At 49.5% G+C, this 21003-nt stretch overlaps 1 protein-coding gene across 12 annotated transcripts in view; it reads left to right on the top strand.

Moving 5' to 3' along the window:
- The window catches only part of KANSL3 (KAT8 regulatory NSL complex subunit 3), an 87137-nt gene that overhangs the window by 32924 nt on the left and 33210 nt on the right, over positions 1–21003 (top strand). For 5 of the 12 annotated variants that reach the window (XR_013344581.1, XR_013344580.1, XM_077805778.1 and 2 more), the window contains 7 exons: positions 2453–2644; positions 4585–4669; positions 5689–5843; positions 6813–6925; positions 7701–7923; positions 8933–9066; positions 19518–19680. Coding sequence is in view for 10 of the 12 variants with exons in the window: in XM_077805778.1 (XP_077661904.1) it covers positions 2453–2644; positions 4585–4669; positions 5689–5843; positions 6813–6925; positions 7701–7923; positions 8933–9066; positions 19518–19680 (1065 nt within the window). In the remaining 2 variants the exon portion in view is untranslated. Of the gene's footprint in view, positions 1–2452; positions 2645–4584; positions 4670–5688; positions 5844–6812; positions 6926–7700; positions 7924–8932; positions 9067–10361; positions 12212–19517; positions 19681–21003 lie in introns of those variants that run through there. The other 7 variants (XM_077805783.1, XM_077805780.1, XM_077805782.1 and 4 more) reach the window with 3 other exon arrangements.

Here is a 21003-nt window from a genome sequence, read left to right as displayed (position 1 = left end):
ATGGGACACTAGATGGGGAGGGCTCTGAGTTACTACAGAGAATTCTTCCCCAGGTGTCTGGCTGCTGGGTCTTGCCCAACTGCGCAGGATCTAATTGATCACCATATTTGGGGTCAAGAAGGAATTTTCCACCATGTACTGACAAGCTGAGGTTGTTTCCTCAGCAAACGTCATTCCTGCCTGAAGAAGAGGAGTACTTGTGGCACCTTAGAGACTAACCAATTTATTTGAGCATAAGCTTTCGTGAACTACAGCTCACTTCATCGGATGCAGACTGTGGAAAATACAGAAGATGTTTTTATACACACAAACCGTGAAAAAATGGGTGTTTATCACTACAAAAGGTTTTCTCTCCCCCCACCCTTCTCTCCTGCTGGTAATAGCTTATCTAAAGTGATCACTCTCCTTACAATGTGTATGATAATCAAGGTTGGCCATTTCCAGCACAAATCCAGGTTTTCTCCCTCCCCCCCACCCCGCAAACCCACTCTCCTGTTGGTAATAGCTGATTCCTGCCTGAGTTTGCAGGCTGCGTCCTGGCAGCCTGTGTCCTAGGTGCCAGGCCTCCCTGGTATGGTTGAAAACGGGGGGGCAGAAAGCACTGGTGAAGGGAGCTGGGGGAAATTCAACACAGGGCATTTTGGAAACATGCTAATAGAGTCCGTCCCCTTCTGCCATGTCACTTTCCCGGGGGACTCTGCAGAAAAGTCTGCGTGTTTAGGATCCAGGGTTGTTCCATGGGCTGGCTCAGGAAATGCTACACTGGGACAGATGCAGCGCTGCAGCCGGGCTGCTGCCGTGTTCACACTTCCTAGAGTGACAGAAGCGGGTCTTCCAGTGCTGTACTAAACCCACCTCTTCTGCCGACCTACTGGTGTCCACACCGGGGCTTGGGGCGGCTTCATTACATTGCACAGGATGCAAAATTTTGTAATTTTGTAGTTCAGGCAACGTAACGCTGTAGTGTAGACCAGCCCTTAGTAACCAACTTTGATTTCCCTGGGCCTTGCTGGGCCCTCCCCCAAAATCTCCCCAGGAAGCAGCCTGAGTTTGAAACATTGAGATTTGATACTGCAAATACTGCGTCCACCTCAATGTCTGTGCAGCGCCTGGCACAACAGGGCCTTCCACCGTAATTTAAGGGTTAGAATAAGGAAAATAATATAAAACAGAGGAAACAAATCAACCCAATACAGAAGCCTTGGCATGCTGCTAATCCCCTTGCTCAGCCCAGACAGTGACAGCCTCTGTAATACTGCAGTAAATATGTCCCTTTCCGGTGCAGGTAAATAATGTGCACTATTTTCAAACAGCTCTTTGGCAGACCTTTAATCAAATACCAGTTTGTTATGAAGGATCTTTGCAGGAGCCCACGCCAGTGACCTGTAATTCAGAGGGGTATCTTCCCACATGTTCCTGTGTCCAATGGTAGTTTTCAGGAGCTACCTCAACAGCTGAAGTTAAACTCAGCCCTGACTCTTCCACAGATGCCTTGTAAAAATGTTAACAACGTCACTTGTGTCTCTCTCGGCTTTCAGAGAGATCTGAAATCTCGCCCAAGATTTCTCTCCAGTCTTTTGCTGCTTTTTCCCAAATTCTTGAGGTGGTTCCCAACAGGCTTGAGGGCTCTTGGTGTCCCTTTTTGACCTCTAGAAGCAACACATTCACACACACGGGAACTTGGACTGTCTTGCTCTTTTATATGGCAGGTGCCCAGTAGATAATTGGTTTTGAAGAGTCTGAGTAATACCCAAACCTCAGCCAGACAGGCCTCGGAAGTCTCACGGGGATCACGGTGCAGGCCCCCTCCTTGCCAGTCACACCTTCCTCACCCTGCAGTTTCCCTATGTCAAAAGACAAAACGGAGAGGCAGACCCAGGTTGCTCTAGCCCTGACACAGGCCTTCAACAGCAGCACCCTGCGATGCAGCATCTGACAGGGGCAGCTGAGTCAGTCAGGAGGGGTTCACACGGAGCACAGCACAATCCGTTAAGATTCTCACTTGGCTCCTGCACTTCCTCAGTTTGCAGAGCAGGGCCTAAAGGACAGGCGTGGCTGTCACCGAGTCAGCCCTGGGGCTCAAGTGGGAGCAACTTGTGCTGTGGTGCTGAAGGCCTTAGGGTTCCGGTGCAGCATGGGGCACGGGTCACTTGCAGGTTTAAACTAGCGTAAATGGTGGTTCTCTGTAACTTGACTTCTTTAAACCATAGTTTGAGGCCGTCAGTGACTCAGCCGGAGTCTGTATAGATGATCATGATGGTCCTCTCTGACATTAGAGTCTGAGTCCTGGTGCATGGAAGGCAGGAGGGGGCCGCATGAAGGAAGCTGTAGAGAATATGCATGGGCTTGTGTTCCCTCTCTGGGTATATATCGCATTATCATCCGTGCTGGAGTTATGCTATCCTCAGGGCAGCAGGTATTGGTTTCAAATATACACTTCTGTGTCTTCTAGTTCCAGTCTCCTCAGAGCAGTCAGAAGCGACTGAGAAAGAAGATGTGCGAATGCAGCTGAAGAGACATCAAACCCCCAGCCCGACCCATTGCAGCAAATCCTCCAAGCGAGCCAAAATCAAGGTGACCATTGTCTCCCACGGGGAAGCTGCTGGCACTGGGAATGGAGCACCCCTCGTTGCACAGCCGGAAAGTGAGTCCCAGTTCCAGAACTGCTCTTTAAACCGGAGATATTTACATTCAGTGATATTTACATGGAGATCGGGTAGTTGGTGTGTCTTAGGCCAGCTCTGGGTATGAGGATATGTCTGCTGACAAAGATGGAGCCAAAGGGGAGGAACCTTCTTCTTTAACAACATAGACATGGCAGGCAGCCTAAGCGGTTCCAGATGCCAGCGACTGGGTACTCAGTGATGCTTGGGGAAGGGTGGGGATTGAAGTCCCATAATAGATTGTGTACAGCAGAGCATATGGCAGAAGCTTCAGTTCAAGGGAGTCGTTCAAATTGTATGTGCCAGGGTGAAAGGCTGATTGTGTGTGTGTGGGGGAAGGGTTTTCCCTTTGTATATGACTTAGCACAATCTACTGAGTTGTGAGGGACATGGTCTTTTCACTTTCCTCTGAAGCTTCAGGCCACTGCTGGACGCAGGATACTAGTCTTGAGGGACACTCAGTCTCGTTCAGTTTTGTAAGTCTATGGCTTGCTTAAGTGTCTGTCCCTCAAACACTAATGCTGTAGAAGTGACAACAAAGGACTCCCAAACAGGTTGGAATCTCTCTGCAAAGATCTCATCTGGGACCCGCTCCTGCCATACAAGGAGGACCATGTTGGGATTTGATGTGGTCTCCAATGGAAGAATCTCTGTGTATTCTCGGTATAGAATAGTTTCCTGCTCTGCTGATCCCCTTTGGGCATTGCAACGGTCTGAAGTCTGTCAAATACACCTTTTATATATACATTTGCAAAACCCAACTCTTCTCCCGTCTTCTCCTGGGTTAAGAAAACCCTGCTGTGATGTGAGTTGCAACTTGGTGAGCTGCAGTCCAGAGAGAGCTGTAGTGTGTTCAGCTTTGTTTCCCTCCAGCACTGGAGAGGAGGCCAGGAATTTTGTTTGCTTATTGTAACCACTGTACATTAAGGAAACTGTCCGTTGTGGTAGGCCAGGTTGATGCATAGTAGGACTTCTGCTTGGAGCACCAAAAATTCTTAAATGTAATTGCAAGTGAGTGGAATTAGTGTGCAGCATAGGACTGAAAGGGTCAGCACGCCATTCCAAAGCCCTGGGAAATCAGAGATTTTTCAAAGCTGTAAAGTAAATTGATCCATTTTGCACCATTTCTTGGTTAATTTAACAGTTGGTTTTACTGTGAAAATTAACTAATGAATATATTGTGGCTTACCTTCAACAGCTTTGGAAGTCTCTGATTTCCTGGATTTTTTTTTTTAATTTTCAAAACTTTATTTCTTTTCACAGAAAAAAAATGAAATGCAGAAGTAAACATGAACCAAACAAGAATTCCCTCTTACCGTGCGTGAGCAGGAGGAATACACAGGACAAACGCATTTGTATCCCAAACACCGCAATAAACAAATATTGTAACTCACCGGCCTTTCTGTGTATTTTGTAAAGTGTCTCAATAGAATGCTTACAAAATCAACCACTAGAAAACCGGCATGTGCTCAATGATCCATCGAGGCAGTAGAATTGTATAATAATAATAATCTGGCAAGGAGGAAGTGGGGGTGTGAGTGAAGTAGAAGCAGATTAGTGGAATTCACCAGAGATGCTTACATCCCTGTGCTGAGCACCTGGTATCCAGTGCTTTCAAATGTCGAAGCTGATTCCCTCAGTCCTATTGTGCATCATAAGATTGTCGCAATGGCAACTTCCTGGTTTTATTAGTGATTCTATTTGGTTTGATGTTTCTGGAAGGACTCGCTCTCCTAGAACGTGCTAGAAAATATTTGGGATTGCGCTGGAGCTTTCCTTTAAAAAGTGCTTTGGGCAGCAGGATGAGCTCTGTTCCCCCAGCATTGCTCTGTGTCACTGGGCCGTGCGTGATGGCAGGGGCTCCCCAAAGGCTGGAATAGGGCAGAGCTTTACGTCTCGTGTTTTTCTTTGTTTCCCACAGGTGTGCCAGGAAAGCCCCCCACCATGATCGTAGGCCAGTCTGGGTCAGGCGTAAAGGAGTTCTCGGGACTACTTACCACCACCAAGTGAGTGTATCATTTTATTTTTAATCTGTGGATCTCTGAGAGAGCTGAGCTGACGCCAGGCTCCAGAGAGCAGTGATTCCAGTGTCTGCCACTTCCTCGGACCTTGAGTGTGAAAGGATATGTCAGAAGTCCAGCTCTATGTCTGAATCCTGAGATATAGGAGATATCCAGTCCCCTGGAACCTACCCCTCGTTGGTGTTGACTTGTTGCAGGGCAGTCCTGAGATGTGTTGGCAGAGTGAGGGGAGTAGTGGGGAGGGCATCCTGGTGATAGGAATATCTCTCTCTTTCTATGGGAGAGACAAATATTGAAATGATAGATTCAAACCTCCTGATCTTTGTGATTCTGGCACTGCTTTCTCTCTCCCTGCATCTTCTGCCTTAACCTGGACTCCAGTTCCTGTCCTTAAAGCATCTTCCCTGCCCAACCCTTGTCTCTGCCACTGCGGCCTCCCTGCCTGCTGCCAGACTCGCCCCCCAGCGCTGGAGGAGTATTTAAAGTAATTCTCCTTTGAAATGCCCCCCCCCCCCCCCCCGGGAGTTTCTTGCTGTACATTTAATGCTGTCTCAGTCTTCTCATCTCCCATGGTGCTGCTCTGGTTTGCTGTATGCCTCAGAGCAGCAGCCCCTGCCTTTAACCTGGAACAGGAGGCAGGATCTGGAAAATAAAAACGGTTTTAAATTGAGACGTCCCTTTAACTCCCAAGGTGGAATCTGTCTGTGTATAACACTTAGTCAGCGTGGCATGGGGACAGAGGGCTTCCAGTCACACCGCATTTCAGAAATAGACATCCTACTCCATTTGTGCGTGCTTCTATCTCCCGTCATGGAGGCGCAGCCGCTGCGGCAGTTTTGAGTTCACCACAGTAAAGTTTTCAGTCTCACCCAGCCCTTCCAGAAGGAGAGTGGGTCTGGGCTGTGTTTGACCCCTTGGCTGCAATCTTTGTCCTGGAAATACATCCCCTTGGAGTTTGTTGGTTACTGGAGTGCATTTGCCGAGTTTCTCTGTTTATTTTCCAGGCTGAATTCTGCAGTGGAAACCCCCACCCTCAGCTCTACCCCCTCGGCCATGATCCCTAGCAGCACAGCTCCCAGCGCCTTCCATTCCTTGCAGAGCAGGCTGGTGGCCAGCAGTGCCCACTGCAGGCAGGCCCAGCCTAGCAACGCACTCCAAGGTACCTGTCTCTTTCTTCATGCCTGGCTTGGGAGTCTGCAAAGCAAACCTGGCCTGCGAGACGGATCTGTTGGAACCAGTCGTGTGTTTCCCTGCCTGCACCTTTGCTCTAACCCGGGAGTGGCTGAGAATCTTCTCAGCGTTTGGCTATCCCGGGGGCCTGATGAGGCCAGTGGCTTACTCAGGAGCTGGAAAGTGAGCCTGGTGGAGGATGGAACACTGGGCCAGGCCCTGTTTCCATTGCGGTCAAGGGCAGCTAGACTGGGTGACATTGTTTCAGCGAATAATACATCTGCAGAAAAGTCCATTTTGGGGGATACTTTCAGGTCAAATTTAGCGAATAGTATCAACCTAGAAATGGGGGGGATTCCAAAGTGGTTTATTTTGGTCCATTTTTAAATGGAACATTTCAGCTTTTTTGTTTTGAAACGGTGTTTTGTTTAATAATTTAGCTAGTATTAAAAAAGGGTGAAAGACACCCCAAAGTGACCTGGAGCAAAACAGAAAAACTTGAAGAACAAACAAACCGACCCCCAGTTGTATTTTGTTTTGATAAGAAAAACCGTCAAAATTCAATTTCAGTTTGAACCGAACCACGTTTTTGTCAGATTTTTTGGTTCAGTTTCTGAAATAAGAAATCAATGATGCTCTCAGCTCTAATGGCAACATCTCCACCGATTTCGGTTGTATGGGAGCAGGAAGTGGCTCGCTATCTGGTGTTCTAGACACGACTGGCCCTGCCTACACTGGGCGCACATCCTGTGTGCAGTCATGCGAGTTGATAGGTGTTGGGTCGTGTTCTAGAATGGTGTTTTCCTCCTGGAGACGTAGCTCATAGGGAGGACCGCGGGGCTCCCACAGGTCAAGAGGTAGCGTGACTCAGGGGACAGCCTCCTGCTGAAGCTAGTCCACCAAAGGTGAGAAACTGGCTCTTCATGGCAGGTTATTCCTCAGCCTTGTTTGCTTTCAGGAGCAGCATCTGCTAGCAGCCTCCTGCAGGGTCTGAGCTTCAGCCTGCAGGACATCGGCACCAAGTCACCAGCCCTTCCAGGGAGCGTAGCATCCGTGGGGCCATCCATACAGGTAGGCAGCCCTAGCGACATGGAGGGTTTCAGATAGGCACGGGCTCTCCTGGAGAGCGGGAAACGGGATCTAGAGAGCTTGGGAGGACAGCATCCTTGTCATCCTGGAAGTAGAGCTCTGCTGCGGTAAGGAGCTCTCTTGAGGCTCTTGCTCTTGTGTTTGGCGCTTGTACCCTCAGGAGGAGGGTACTTGAGGAGCAAGGGTGATGGATGCCTTCTCTACAAGGACCACTGCTGTCTACAGCCTGCCCTCCCATCTGGAGGCTGGGTGCAGTGATAGCATGAGGTGCATGGCAAGTGGGAGTTCTGGCACAGGAGACATTGAAACCTAAACTTGACAAAACACTAGACAATGCAATGTAGGGAATGGTCCTGCACGAGCCCCGGGGAGTGGGTGAGACGAGCCCGCTGGGCCTTTCCCACTCCTGCTTCTCACAGTGGAGTTGATTGCAGCCCCATCAGCTCTAGCAGGGGCAGCCTGCAATGCTCCACCTCTATCTGAGCAGCATCCACGCAGATCAAGGTGGTTTATTGCATGCTAGGGCCAGTAGTCTCCATGGGCTGCCCCTTCATCTTAAAATCAGGGTGTCCATTGTGAAAGGGCCAAACTTCATCCGCCCTTGGGCTGAGATGCACTGGCTGCCTACTGGGATGAAGGGTGGGAAGACTCTGCCAGACCTCGGAGACCTCGAACTGCCCTTGAGAGTGAGGGGGAGCAGGGAAAGACATCCTGCCCCTTCCTCCCTGGTGCTCACCGCACTTGCCTTGCCTTGCAGACCTCAGCTGGGAAGACACCAGCACCTATCCAGAGTCTGAGTGCCATAACCACGGGCACCGGGACAATCGTCCGCACCATTCCAGTCGCCACATCCTTGTCGTCTCTTGGAGCCCCGGGGAGCGGGAAGCCCACAGCTATTCACCAGTTGCTGACCAATGGCGGGCTGGCCAAGCTGGCCAGCAGCCTTCCTGGCTTGGCTCAGATCTCCAATCAAGCGGCAGGTAAGGGGCTAGTGCTGGTGGGGGGTTTGGAGACGGAGATGCAGGCCCCTTCCCATCTCCTTTCAGACTGTAGTTTGCATTTACAAAGCTTGTTTGAAGTTCAGAGTGATCTGTCTATGCCGACTTACCCTCCTGAAGCCGCTGCAAGGAAGGTACTATTGCCGCCCCCTGTGGAGACACTGAGGCACAGAGAGAGGAGGCGATTTGCCCAAGGTGTCACAGTGAGTCAGTGGCGGATCTGGGATTGGAATTTGTGAGTCCAGCGAGAGAATTTACATCCCTCACAGGGTGAAGGGGGGATCCGCCACTATAGACAGTGAACATCCATGTCCTCCCCAGTAGGAGTCCATCTTCATCATGCACATGATTGAAGGCCCCTTTGCATGTTCCTTAATACCAGGCAGAATTATACCTCGCATGGTTTAGGATGGCTTGTAAACAGGGCCAGGTGGCTGTCTCTGAATAGTGAGTCCCCTAATTCAGAGCATTCCAGGTGCCATAGAGCCAAGATCCAGCTATGGATGCGGGCTGTGTGTTCCTTAGAGATGCCAGCCAAGGTCAGACTTGTGCCCTGTCTGCTCACCCGAGCTAGTGACCGCCATTCCAGCCGTCAGCTCCATGCTCTGGAACTCGCATTACTGCCTTGGGTCGTGCTGACATCCTCGTTACACAGCACGTGGTCTGGTAATAGGAAAAGTGCAGGGGATCTGGGTGCAGGTCTCCGAATATTACTGCCAGAGACTGTGCCTGGAGAGCTAGTGTTGGGCTTTCCCAGAGGTGGATTTGCTGAGCTGTATGTTGTGTTGGGGACTGTGATCCTTGCCACACTCCATGTTCGGTCTGTCCTATAGCTGAGCTCCATTTGCTGGCAGTTAGGGAGCAGCTGCCTGGCAGCTGGCAGGGCGGGGTTGTGTCTGTTTGATCTGATTCTCCTGTAAAAGCCCGGGGCGAAGTGTGTGCTCGGAGATCGGCTGGTCGCAGTGACTTGCCTCGCTCCTGTGTCTTCCAGGCTTGAAGGCTCCGACCACCATTACAGTGACCCTACGGGGGCAGCCTAACCGTGTCACTACCCTGAGCCAAGCGGCTGTGGGGACTATCCAGCCTCAGCTGGAGGAGCAGCAGCTGCAAACTCAGACACCTCAGGTAATTCTGGGTCTCTGGTCTTAGGCGAAGAGAAGCCGTTGGGCATATGTTATGCTTCCATCACCAGTGTTTGCTGACCCACATGTTTTGTGCAGAAGCATCTCTCCTGGGGGGAGTGTTCTGCAATATGGCCCAGCAACCCTCATTGGGATTTTCTTAGTAGGGTTTTGCCAATGCTGAAGCCAGGGTGTTTACTCCCTTATGAGCTGTTGTGCCCCTGTGCTGTGATTTGAGCGGAGACTGAAGTGGACAGGAATGAGCGCTTGTGAGGGAGAGCAGTGTGTGCTCTCTGGGCAGAAAGGGGCATAGTAGGACAGTGGTTGGAGATAGATCCGTCCTCTCCTGCCACAAACGCAGAGGCCTCCACCCAAACAGTGTATCTGATGTTACCTCACAGCTGCACTTAATCCACTGGAAATGCCGAACCACGGCAGTTACTTTGGATCCAAACACCTGGAGTTGGTGTCAGCCTGGGAGCCCCTGTTTAATGTCCCTCTGACACTTGGGGCTTTCTGGAGAGGCGTTTGGAGACCCTGCTCTGTGACGAGGAAGGCAGAATGGGGCTCCCTCCAGAGCTGAGGTCGGTTTGGGCCCAATTTGACCCGAACCTGACTAGACCACAGACAATCCAAACCTATCCTGCGGTTGTTTTCATACCCGACCCTGGCGCTTGTAGCTAGTCCCAGGGGTTGCAAGGGTGTAGCTGCCAGCCCAGACTCCGTTTTCCGTACTTTGTTTCCTCCTTCAAGCCGCAGGGCTAATTATCCTCCAGCCCTGCTCTCCCTCCGGAAGCTTGTAGTCAGGTCTGCTGGGGTCAGGTCAGATTGCAGGACTCTACTCCAGAGCCTCTTGCTGCATCTCTTTCAACAAAGGGTCAAACAAGAGTGAGGTCGGGGCGGGGGGGCGGCACAGCGCCCCATCCTGTGCCTGGAGCTTGGTGCCTCAAGCCTTCAGATCCCTGATCTGAGACCAGGCACCAGGATGGCTAATGACTGGCAGGTGTCTGTGGGTAACACCAGTGTCTCCATACTGTCATCTCCTCCACAGGTCCCAACACTTCCCCATGCAGGTGGCAGGACCCAGTGAGGTGGGACTGTTCAGCATTTATCATGTTCTCTAGGGCAGTGTTTGTCAGCGACCGGTCTGTAGGCTGGTGCTGGTCCCGAGAGCTCCCTGACACGGTTTAGGAAGGTGGCAAGCCAGTCCCTGGTATCGAAAAGGTTGAAAAACACTGCCATAAAGTAACATTTTTTCATGACAAATCTCCCTTGGGATTTTTTCACTCACTGTGACAGGAGTGAGCCCTGCTGCTGTTGGAAGAAGGTTGTAGACTCTTGACCTGTCAAGTTCCCTCCCTGGGAAAGAGACTCAGGGCACCGTCCTCCCAGCCCCCAGCTGTGTCTTGTCCTGGGGCTGAACCCAGAACACAAGCTGCCAGGTTAGAGGCAGATTTGTTTAGTGAAGAAGCAGTTAATGGAGTCAGATGTTCCAGGCTTGTGATCTCAGATCTGCAGTGGCAAATTTCAGCCCAAGTCCGAGTTCAGAAAGGAAATGAGCAGCTAGAACATGTTAAGAAGAAGATGAAATCTCCAGGGCAGACGTCAGTTTGCAGTTGAGATGTAGATTTGCAGATGTCAAAGCCAGAAAGGACCATTTTGCGCATTCCAGCCTGAGCTGCCTAACCCAGGCCAGAGAACCTCACCCATTGGGCACCATCAGCAAAGTTGCAAGCCTCATAGACTGTAAGGTCAGAAGGGACTATTCGTATCATCTACTCTGACCGCCTGCAAATCACAGGGCACAGAACCTTGCCCACCCACCCCGTAACAGCCCCTGAACCTCTGGATGAGTTGCTGATGTCCTCAAACCATGGTTTAAAGAAGTCAAGTTACAGAGAACCACCATTTACGCTAGTTTAAACCTGCAAGTGACCCGTGCTCCACGCTGCACTGGAACCCTAAGGCCTTCAGCACCACAGCACAAGTTGCTCCCACTTGAGCCCCAGGGCTGACTCGGTGACAGCCACGCCTGTCCTTTAGGCCCTGCTCTGCAAACTGAGGAAGTGCAGGAGCCAAGTGAGAATCTTAACGGATTGTGCTGTGCTCCGTGTGAACCCCTCCTGACTGGCTCAGCTGCCCCTGTCAGATGCTGCATCGCAGGGTGCTGGTGCTGAAGGCCTGTGTCAGGGCTAGAGCAACCTGGGTCTGCCTCTCTGTTTTGTCTTTTGACATAGGGAAACTGCAGGGTGAGGAAGGTGTGACTGGCAAGGAGGGGGCCTGCACCGTGATCCCCGTGAGACTTCCGAGGCCTGTCTGGCTGAGGTTTGGGTATTACTCAGACTCTTCAAAACCAATTATCTACTGGGCACCTGCCATATAAAAGAGCAAGACAGTCCAAGTTCCCGTGTGTGTGAATGTGTTGCTTCTAGAGGTCAAAAAGGGACACCAAGAGCCCTCAAGCCTGTTGGGAACCACCTCAAGAATTTGGGAAAAAGCAGCAAAAGACTGGAGAGAAATCTTGGGCGAGATTTCAGATCTCTCTGAAAGCCGAGAGAGACACAAGTGACGTTGTTAACATTTTTACAAGGCATCTGTGGAAGAGTCAGGGCTGAGTTTAACTTCAGCTGTTGAGGTAGCTCCTGAAAACTACCATTGGACACAGGAACATGTGGGAAGATACCCCTCTGAATTACAGGTCACTGGCATGGGCTCCTGCAAAGATCCTTCATAAGAAACTGGTATTTGATTAAAGGTCTGCCAAAGAGCTGTTTGAAAATAGTGCACATTATTTACCTGCACCGGAAAGGGACATATTTACTGCAGTATTACAGAGGCTGTCACTGTCTGGGCTGAGCAAGGGGATTAGCAGCATGCCAAGGCTTCTGTATTGGGTTGATTTGTTTCCTCTGTTTTATATTATTTTCCTTATTCTAACCCTTAAATTACGGTGGAAGGCCCTGTTGTGCCAGGTGCTGCACAGACATTGAGGTGGACGCAGTATTTGCAGTATCAAATCTCAATGTTTCAAACTCAGGCTGCTTCCTGGGGAGATTTTGGGGGAGGGCCCAGCAAGGCCCAGGGAAATCAAAGTTGGTTACTAAGGGCTGGTCTACACTACAGCGTTACGTTGCCTGAACTACAAAATTACAAAATTTTGCATCCTGTGCAATGTAATGAAGCCGCCCCAAGCCCCGGTGTGGACACCAGTAGGTCGGCAGAAGAGGTGGGTTTAGTACAGCACTGGAAGACCCGCTTCTGTCACTCTAGGAAGTGTGAACACGGCAGCAGCCCGGCTGCAGCGCTGCATCTGTCCCAGTGTAGCATTTCCTGAGCCAGCCCATGGAACAACCCTGGATCCTAAACACGCAGACTTTTCTGCAGAGTCCCCCGGGAAAGTGACATGGCAGAAGGGGACGGACTCTATTAGCATGTTTCCAAAATGCCCTGTGTTGAATTTCCCCCAGCTCCCTTCACCAGTGCTTTCTGCCAGGGAGGCCTGGCACCTAGGACACAGGCCGCCAGGACGCAGCCTGCAGACTCCGGCAGGAATGATGTTTGCTGACGAGACAACCTCAGCTTGTCAGTACTTAGTGCGTAATGGAAACAGAGATCTATTCGGACCACGCTGGCACCAAAGGCTGATGCCAGTTGCTCTCCTTGCATCCAGAAGATGGAGGATGAGGATCCCAGGGAAAAATGTTTCTCCTGACTGTGAGGGGGTCTTTCTTATCGCACAGTTGAGTTCCCTGTTTTCGGTGTCACTAATGCAAGTTCCGTGCAGATGGCCCTGCCATAGGGGATGCAGGAAAGCAGACTGTGACTGGGGAATTTGAGCTGTCCAGTTTGAAGCCCGCTCCTCTCAGAACAGTTGCTGTGACCCATGGCTGCCTCCAGCTGGGAGCCCCATGGAGGTGGGGGCAGAGAAATTGCTTTGGCTTTGCACTGCTCCTTCATCATGGGATTTCAGAGAGAAGGAACTTCTGAGCCATTTGAGGCCCACAGATGTGGGCGAGGGTGTCGCTGGAAGCTGCCCTCAGGCTCTGTCAGTGGAAGTGGTACATTAAGCGTTTGTAAGTCCTGGGCCTGTTTCTGGTTACATAAGGATCTGCACTGTACTTTTTTATCAGTAATTTCCACACATAGACATTCCTCCAATGTGCCTTGTAAATGCTTGGTGGCTGTTCTCCAGCTTGCCAGGCGGTGGGAGCACCTGGTCCCTTCACCTCTCTATTCAGTGTCAGTTTGCTGGCATGAGGTGGCCTGTAAGTGTCTCGGGAGTTAGTATCTCTGTGTCAACGCTGAATCTCGTGAAGGGAATGTGGAGAAGGTGATGATAGCTCCTCGTGTGACATTGTGTGCACTCACCATAAATCCTCTTCCAGTGTTGAAGATCAGTCTGTCTGAGTTGCATCCAGTTCTGTTGCCCTGTAGGTCAAAATCTCCTTGTGTAAGCCTGAGTCAGTCTCTGGTTTTCCAAGGCTGGTTGAAGAAGTGATCAGAAATAGCATGTTTTCCTTTCTACTTCGTTACCTGCATTGGGGCACCCTAAACAAACGTGGCAGAACAATAACTAGATTGTTAGTCTGACAAACCCATGACATTTTCAGGCATAGATTAACTCCATGCGTTGTTGCAAGGTGGGACTTGAGGCTTAATTCTAAGCTGTGAGTTTGACTTACATTGTTGGGTTTGTGTGTTTAAGGCAGTGCTTCATTGTGTTAATGTCCATGGAGAATTCTTTTAATGTCATGAGTTATGTATTTCAGCAACTGCTCTAATTATATCCATTAATGTAATTGACTTACATTTGCCATTAGAATGTGTAATTCTGTTTGACAGCACCTCTTCTTGATAAAAGACTAAGGGAAATAACCACAAAGAACAAAGGCCGTTTTTCCAATACAGCTGGGTGGTCTAAGGGAGTTGAAAGTCATTGGGAGTTGGACTCTTGGTCCCCTTTGAGAAGTGCAGCCTTCCGCTCTAAACCTGTATCTGTAATAGGGCTAAAGCTTTGGATTGCCCAAGGTTTCACCTAATTACTGGGGCTTGGCTAGTTCTTCTTCAACCTCTATGGAAATAAGATGTAAAGTTTTAACAACAAGAGTAATTAAGTATTGGAACAGCTTACCGAGGGTTTTGATGGAGATTGACAGTGGACGTTTTCTAACAGATCTGCTCTAGGGATTATTGTGGGGCAGGTGTCTGGCCTGTGCTCTACAAGGGGTCAGGCTAAATGATCACAATGGTCCCTTCTGGCCTTGGAATCTATGAAAGTTTTGCTCGGAAGGCAGTTCTGTTGGGCCAGTGTCCCCTGTCCAGGTTACAGCTGGAATCTAGATGGGATGCAGGTTTTCAGGATTCAGTACTGGTTAAATAATAAGAAACGCAGTCCAAATGGCACATGATTAATGCTGGCATCACGGGGGTTGACAGTGGAGACCAATGCGGTTGGAAGATGAAGGGGATCGTGACTTGTTGGTGTTTGCTTATGACACTGGCTTTGTTTCAGTTGCAAAAGCCATAAAGGAGTATGAGGCGCTCTATTGACTTTAGGTTTCAGAGTGGGAGCCGTGTCAGTCTGTATCAGCAAAAACTACAAGGAGTCCTTGTGGCATCTTAGAGACTAACACATTTATTTGGGCATAAGCCTTTGTGGGCTAGAACCCACTTCATCAGATGCATGGAGTGAAAATACAGGAGCAGGTATAAATACATTAAAGAGGGGGGATTGCTTTACCAAATGTGAGGTCAGTCTAATGAGATAAATCAATTAACAGCAGGATACCAAGGGAGGAAAAATAACTTTTGAAGTGGTAAGAGAGTGGTCAGACAGTTGACAAGAAGGTGCGAGTAACAGTAGGGAGAAATTAGTATTGGGGAAATTAAGTTTAGGTTTTGTAGTGACCCAACCACTCCCAGTCTCTGTTCAGGCCTAATCTGATGGTATCCACTTTGCAAATTAATTCCAGTTCTGCAGTTTCACGTTGGAGTCTGTTTCTGAAGTTTTTTTTGTTGAATAATTGCCACTTTTAGGTCTATTACTGAGTGACCAGAGAGATTGAAGTGTTCTACTGGTTTTTGAATGTTATGATTCCTGATGTCAGATTTGTGTCCATTTATTCTTTTGCGTAGAGACTGTCCGGTTTGGCCAATGTACACTGCAGAGCGGCATTGCTGGCACATGGTGGCATATATCACATTGGTAGATGTGCAGGTGAATGAGCCCCTGATGGTGTGGCTGATGTGGTTAGGTCCTATGATGGTGTCCTTTGAATAGATATGTGGACAGAGCTGGCACTGGGGTTTTTTGCAGGGTTTGGTTCCTGGGTTGGTGTTTTTGGTGTGTGGTTGCTGGTGAGTATTTGCTTCAGGTTGGGGGGCTGTCTGTAAGCAAGGACTGGCCTGTCCTGCAAGGTCTGTGAGAGTGAGGGATTGTCCTTCAGGATAGGTTGTAGATCCTTGATGATGCGCTGGAGAGGTGAGACCTGACCAGGAATACTGTGTGTAGTTCTGGTCTCCCATGTTTAAGAAGGATGAATTCAGACTGGAACAGGTACAGAGAAGGGTTACTAGGATGATCCGAGGCATGGAAAACTTGTCTTATGAAAGGAGACTCAAGGAGCTTGGCTTGTTTAGCCTAACTAAAAGAAGGTTGAGGGGAGATATGATTGCTCTCTATAAATATATCAGAGGGATAAATACTGGAGAGGGAGAGGAATTATTTAAGCTCAGTACCAATGTGGACACAAGAACAAATGGATATAAACTGGTCATTGGGAAGTTTAGACTTGAAATTAGACGAAGGTTTCTAACCATCAGAGGAGTGAAGTTCTGGAACACCCTTCCACGGAAAGCAGTGGGGGCAAAAGATCTATCTGGCTTTAAGATTGAACTCAATAAGTTTATGGAGGAGATGGTATGATGGGATAACATGGTTTTGGTAATTAAATATTCATGGTAAATAGGCCCAATGGCCTGTGATGGAATATTAGGTGGGGTGGGATCTGAGTTACCCAGGAAAGAATTTTCTGTAGTATCTGGCTGGTGAATCTTGCCCATATGCTCAGGGTTTAGCTGATGGCCATATTTGGGGTCAGGAAGGAATTTTCCTCCAGGACAGATTGGAAGAGGCCCTGGAGGTTTTTCACCTTCCTCTGTAGCATGGGGCACGGGTCACTTGCTGGAGGATTCTCTGCTCCTTGAAGTCTTTAAACCACGATTTGAGGACTTCAATAGCTCAGACATAGGTGAGAGGTTTTTCGCAGGAGTGGGTGGGTGAAATTCTGTGGCCTGCGTTGTGCAGGAGGTCAGACTAGATGATCATAATGGTCCCTTCTGACCTTTGTATCTATGAATCTAAGGCCCTTCAGAGTCTGCTCCAGCTTGCCTAAAATGGAGCAGATTGCAGCCCCTCTTCTCTTTAATGTGCAGTTGTCAGTGCTCAGGACACCAAGATTCGTCTTGCCTTTACCTGTTCTCTGATAACCTCCTCTGCAAGAGGAGCTGCTATATAAATGGGAGGTATCTAGATAGTATCTGCTTCCTTCAGAGCCCATCAGTGCGTGGGGTTATGGATTTGAGCCTCTACCTCCAGAGCAGTCTAGACCCTCCTGACCAAAGGAATTGGACCTGGATTTCTGGCAAAGCAATAAACTGTTCGGCCACTGGGTCTTGCAATTTGCAAGACTTTTAAAGCAACATTTTGTCTCAGTTTGGATAAAGCCATTTAAATTAATAGTGTGAAAATCAGCTTGGGTACCACTAAGCAGAGAGGCTCTTGGGTCTGCAGAATGTCCTGCAAGTCAGGCACTGCCTGGGCTACTTCAGAAAACTGCTTCACGTTGGAAAATCACCTTAGTAATCAGGGAGAATTAGCCTGGCAGCAGGGAGAGAGCTCAGTCTGTCGGGGTGGGTGCTAAGCTCTTCTTAGTGAGAGATGCTTCCTCATTTTCTCATCAGACATGATAGATTCGGGATGCTACTAGCAGGCTCCCTGTGCTTGGGTGTGATCTGCAGTGCACAGGGTGTGCGCTCCTTAACGGAATGGGCCAGCTCGTTAAAGTGCAGATCTCCTGGGTTCCGTTCCTGGCTCGGCAGCTGACCTGCTGAGACACCTGGACCAAGTTTCTCTGTGTCCCTCTCTGCAGAACAGGGCTGCGAAGGGTCACGTGCCTGCGGGGAGCTGTAGAACGGCCTCCTGGGTGTCTTTGGGACCCCCTACGAGGAGGGGGTAGTGTGCTGTTGTGTAAGTGGGAGCTTCCAGCCTCAGTGGCTTGCAGTTGCCAAGCCCCCGGGGAAGGTTTGGTCTGCCAGACCTGACAGAGTTGCCGGTGGCTTGGGTTAGTGTGGGGCTGCTTGGAGGAAGCAAGCCCACTCTGAGATGGGACCAAGGGGCAGACCCCTCCCCCACTCGCTGAGGGTTTGTCTGCACAGGGGGGTAACTCGAGTCATCCAACACGTTTGTACACGTTCGCTTGGACTCAGCTCATGGCAGCAGATTTCCATACAGCGTGTACCAACCTGTTTGCTAACTGGCAGCCAGTTAGTTCCAGTCTCGACAGCCCCTTGAAGCGAATGCAAGTGGGTGACTCTGGATGTGGATGGCACAGTCGGAGCCGAATACCTAATAGACCCTTTAGGAATCCCCGAATTGGTTAGTTACTGGCATGCCCTGGGAAGGTTAGACGTCTGACCAGAGGTCTCCCACTGAATGGGCTCTGCACAGACATCAGGCTGAATGTCCAAGGGAACTTGTGCATCTTTCACGGCCCAGCAGAGAGCTCTTCTGATGCAGAAGCGAACGTGAGCATGCTGCTTCCAGTCGTGTTGCACTGCTGGCAGCATCCTGATGTTAGGGGGCTTATTCCTTCACCCACTTACTTCCCTGGTCCTTCTTGCATGAACAGAGAGCAACAATACCCGAAGTCCAAAGGTGCAAACAATTCGATGTTTATTGGGGTGAACTTCCAGCTAGCATGATTCCAGTTTCCTTCCTTAGTATCCTCCTTCCCAGCTCTGACACCACAGAGCCTTACACCTGTGTCCCTGTTCCCATTCCTGCCCTTAGCAAAACATTATTCCAATTTCCTTACCCCCATTCCCTGTTCCCATTTCCCCCTTTAGCAAAACATGATTGCAATTTTCCTTACCCCTATTCCCTGTTCCCATTTCCCCTCTTTAGCAAAACATGATTCCAATTTCTCCACCCCCATTCCCTGTTCCCATCTCTCCCACCCACACACCCACCCCCTCACTTTCTAATTGACTGCAGACTGTATAGTAAAACTTGAGTTCGGCTTAGCTATACCTTAACCAATCATTTTCCTGAAATTTAACTAACCAGTCCTAACGTATTGTAACATGATTATGTAACCAATTATATCCCACCACTTTAATTAGTTTACACCCAGCAAAATTAATTATACAGCAGACAGGAACAATCACAGAACCAGACAGATTATACAGACAAACAATAGCAAAGTGGGAACTATAATGACAAAACAATACAGAAGTGAGGATTTCACATCCCAGTATTGATAAATGAGTTCTTGCCAGACAGGATGCTATCAAACTAAGTTTCCTTTTACATTTTCTAGGTACTTCCCTTTCTGTGGAGGTGATAGGCATTATCAGGACAGGATTGTTTTCCTAACAGCCCAATAGCACCTTATTTCAATGTGACTAGTTTGGAATGTGAGGATGTCACCGGTCGCTTCCTAGCTTATGGCTGCCTCTGCTGCTCAGCCAAAGGCCTTAGCCTAAGAACAGGGCCTCAGACTGTGACAGTAAGAGAAGGCCCTTACACCAGCAGACAGTGATTTTGATTCTTTCTTTTATACCTCTAGAACTAGCCAAGTGATAAGAATACACCTAAATTCTTAAAGTACAGGCCTTTGCAGACAGGCATGAATATCTATATCCTAACAGCTGACAGTAACCGCGCATCGTTGCTTTCAACAGAGGATCCCTGAGTGCTCAGAATCTCTTGTTAAGCCTCACAAGTTCCCAGGGACATGGGTCAGTATTAGCTGCATTTTACAACCGAGGCACAGAGTGGGAAAATGACTTGCCCAAGGTCATCCGTCGAGTCATTGTCGAGGTGGGGATAAGGCCTTAGGTAAGACACAGTCACCTGAACTCGCCCTCCCAAAGGTTGATGCGGATATTGCTGAATTTATTTAAGGAAGGTCTTTGCAGAGCTCTGTCTTGTTCCACAGAGTCCTTCTCCAGCTGACAAGTAACTGGTCAGAGGGAGGGAAAAGAGGCATAGAGGAAAGGTTAAAAAGTAGAGAAGTGGATTTGAATTTCCAGCTGCTGAGAGAGGTTACAGGCAATGGAAAGAGAGCCCCGCTAGCGAAGGGCTGGTCGGCGTCCCCGCTCTGCATCACACTCCCAGCTCCTGTGAGTGCTGTGAGTTTTTCCGTTGGGTCTCAATTACTTTAACCCTTTCAGGCTCCAGGTGGTGCAGTTGGGAACTTGAGCTCCCCAGCTTCCAGTGCCGCCCCTCCTGGCAAGCTGCTGTCTCAGATGGAACTCAGCAAGGCTCAGGCTGGCATAGAGATGGCTCCTGCTGACCCCGCGTCCCACCTGACCTCTGCAGCAACGCCACCTGTAGGTGAGGCTCATGGCAGTTCTGGGGCACACGCAGCCAGGCCTTGGGGTCAGTGTGGAGGAAGGGCTGGAGCCATGCCTGCCTGGTGACTCGCAGGGTTGCTGTGGTGGCGTGGCTGGATTGCCAGGACGCCCAACGATCTTGTTGGTTTTTTTAAAGTCACAATCCCCCTCTTAACTGGTTTCTTTGAGTACGTGTGTGCACTTTATTGGGCGTGACAGAGCAAGGGAAGGCTGTAGAGCAGTGTAGCTGAGACGATTAACCCCAACACCTAGGTAGTTATTTTAAGTTCAGCTCCATGGCCTAAAGTTACAAACTCCTCAGGTTCTGCATTTGTGCTGGCTGTGATCAGCTGTCCTGCAGCTTGTGCGAAGCGTGCGCTTTCAACGCTTTCAACGCTTTCTCCCTGCTGTGCGTTATTGTTGATCTAGACTAGGGAGAAGGGATCCAACCCCCTGCAGCTCAGTGAGTGTGTCGGTTGCAGCTGCCCAGGGAGAATCCAAACCCACATAACCAAGCTGCCCTCTATTGTATCCTTGAAATGCTTTGGTAAGATAAGCTGCATCCCGGCTGGTTTGATTCTTTCTTTCCTGTTGGTTTCAAAGTGAAGAGAAAAGCTCTCGAGGCAGATGGATGATAAGCGTTCTGGGCGAAATGAGGAGCCGGGACAAAGCCCCACTTGAAAACAATGGAGCTGTGTTGAAGTGTCTGCCAGATTCCTCAAAGTGCCAGGGTCTAAACAAACGGCTCTGGAGCGCTTGGGAATCTCTGCTGTTGTACAGAGGCTGGTACCTGGTACTCGAATGATCTCCCAGTCCCTGCAGGGCTAGAATCACTGCATACCGCAAACCCCAGCAGTTCTCCCACTGAGAGCAATAGGGCAGTGGGAAAACGCTGCTTTCTTTTTCTCTCCTAGCTTGAAGTGTTTCCCTTTGCTATTTGTACTTTAGCTAGTGGGCGACCGTGGTTGTTTTCAGAAAGCTTTCTTGGGTCACTCATGGCCCTGGATGACTGTTAACCCAGTAGCAGAGTTAGTGTATTCTTGGTTGCTTGTTTAGTGGCCAGAACCGCAGTAGGTGCTCCAGAGAAACACACAGCAGATACAGCCACTGTCCTTCAGAGCTTACAGTCGAAATAAACCCCTTCCCAACTGGGAAATACAAGCAAAACAAAGGGCGAGGCAGGGGATGAGAGATGGAAGGACAGGGGAGTGCTTTTCAACAGTGCAGTCTAGGATTTTCCATACCAGCTTAGATCTCTGGGTTCAACTTCACTGGTACCCTGCCTCCGATGGTGGCCCCAAATTGAGACTTCAGAGAAAGGAGA

This window comes from Eretmochelys imbricata, chromosome 26 (assembly GCF_965152235.1).
Source record: "Eretmochelys imbricata isolate rEreImb1 chromosome 26, rEreImb1.hap1, whole genome shotgun sequence".
Taxonomy (NCBI): Eukaryota; Metazoa; Chordata; order Testudines; family Cheloniidae; genus Eretmochelys; species Eretmochelys imbricata.
Note: the sequence above shows the minus strand (reverse complement) of the source record. Positions and strands in the feature narration are given on the sequence as shown.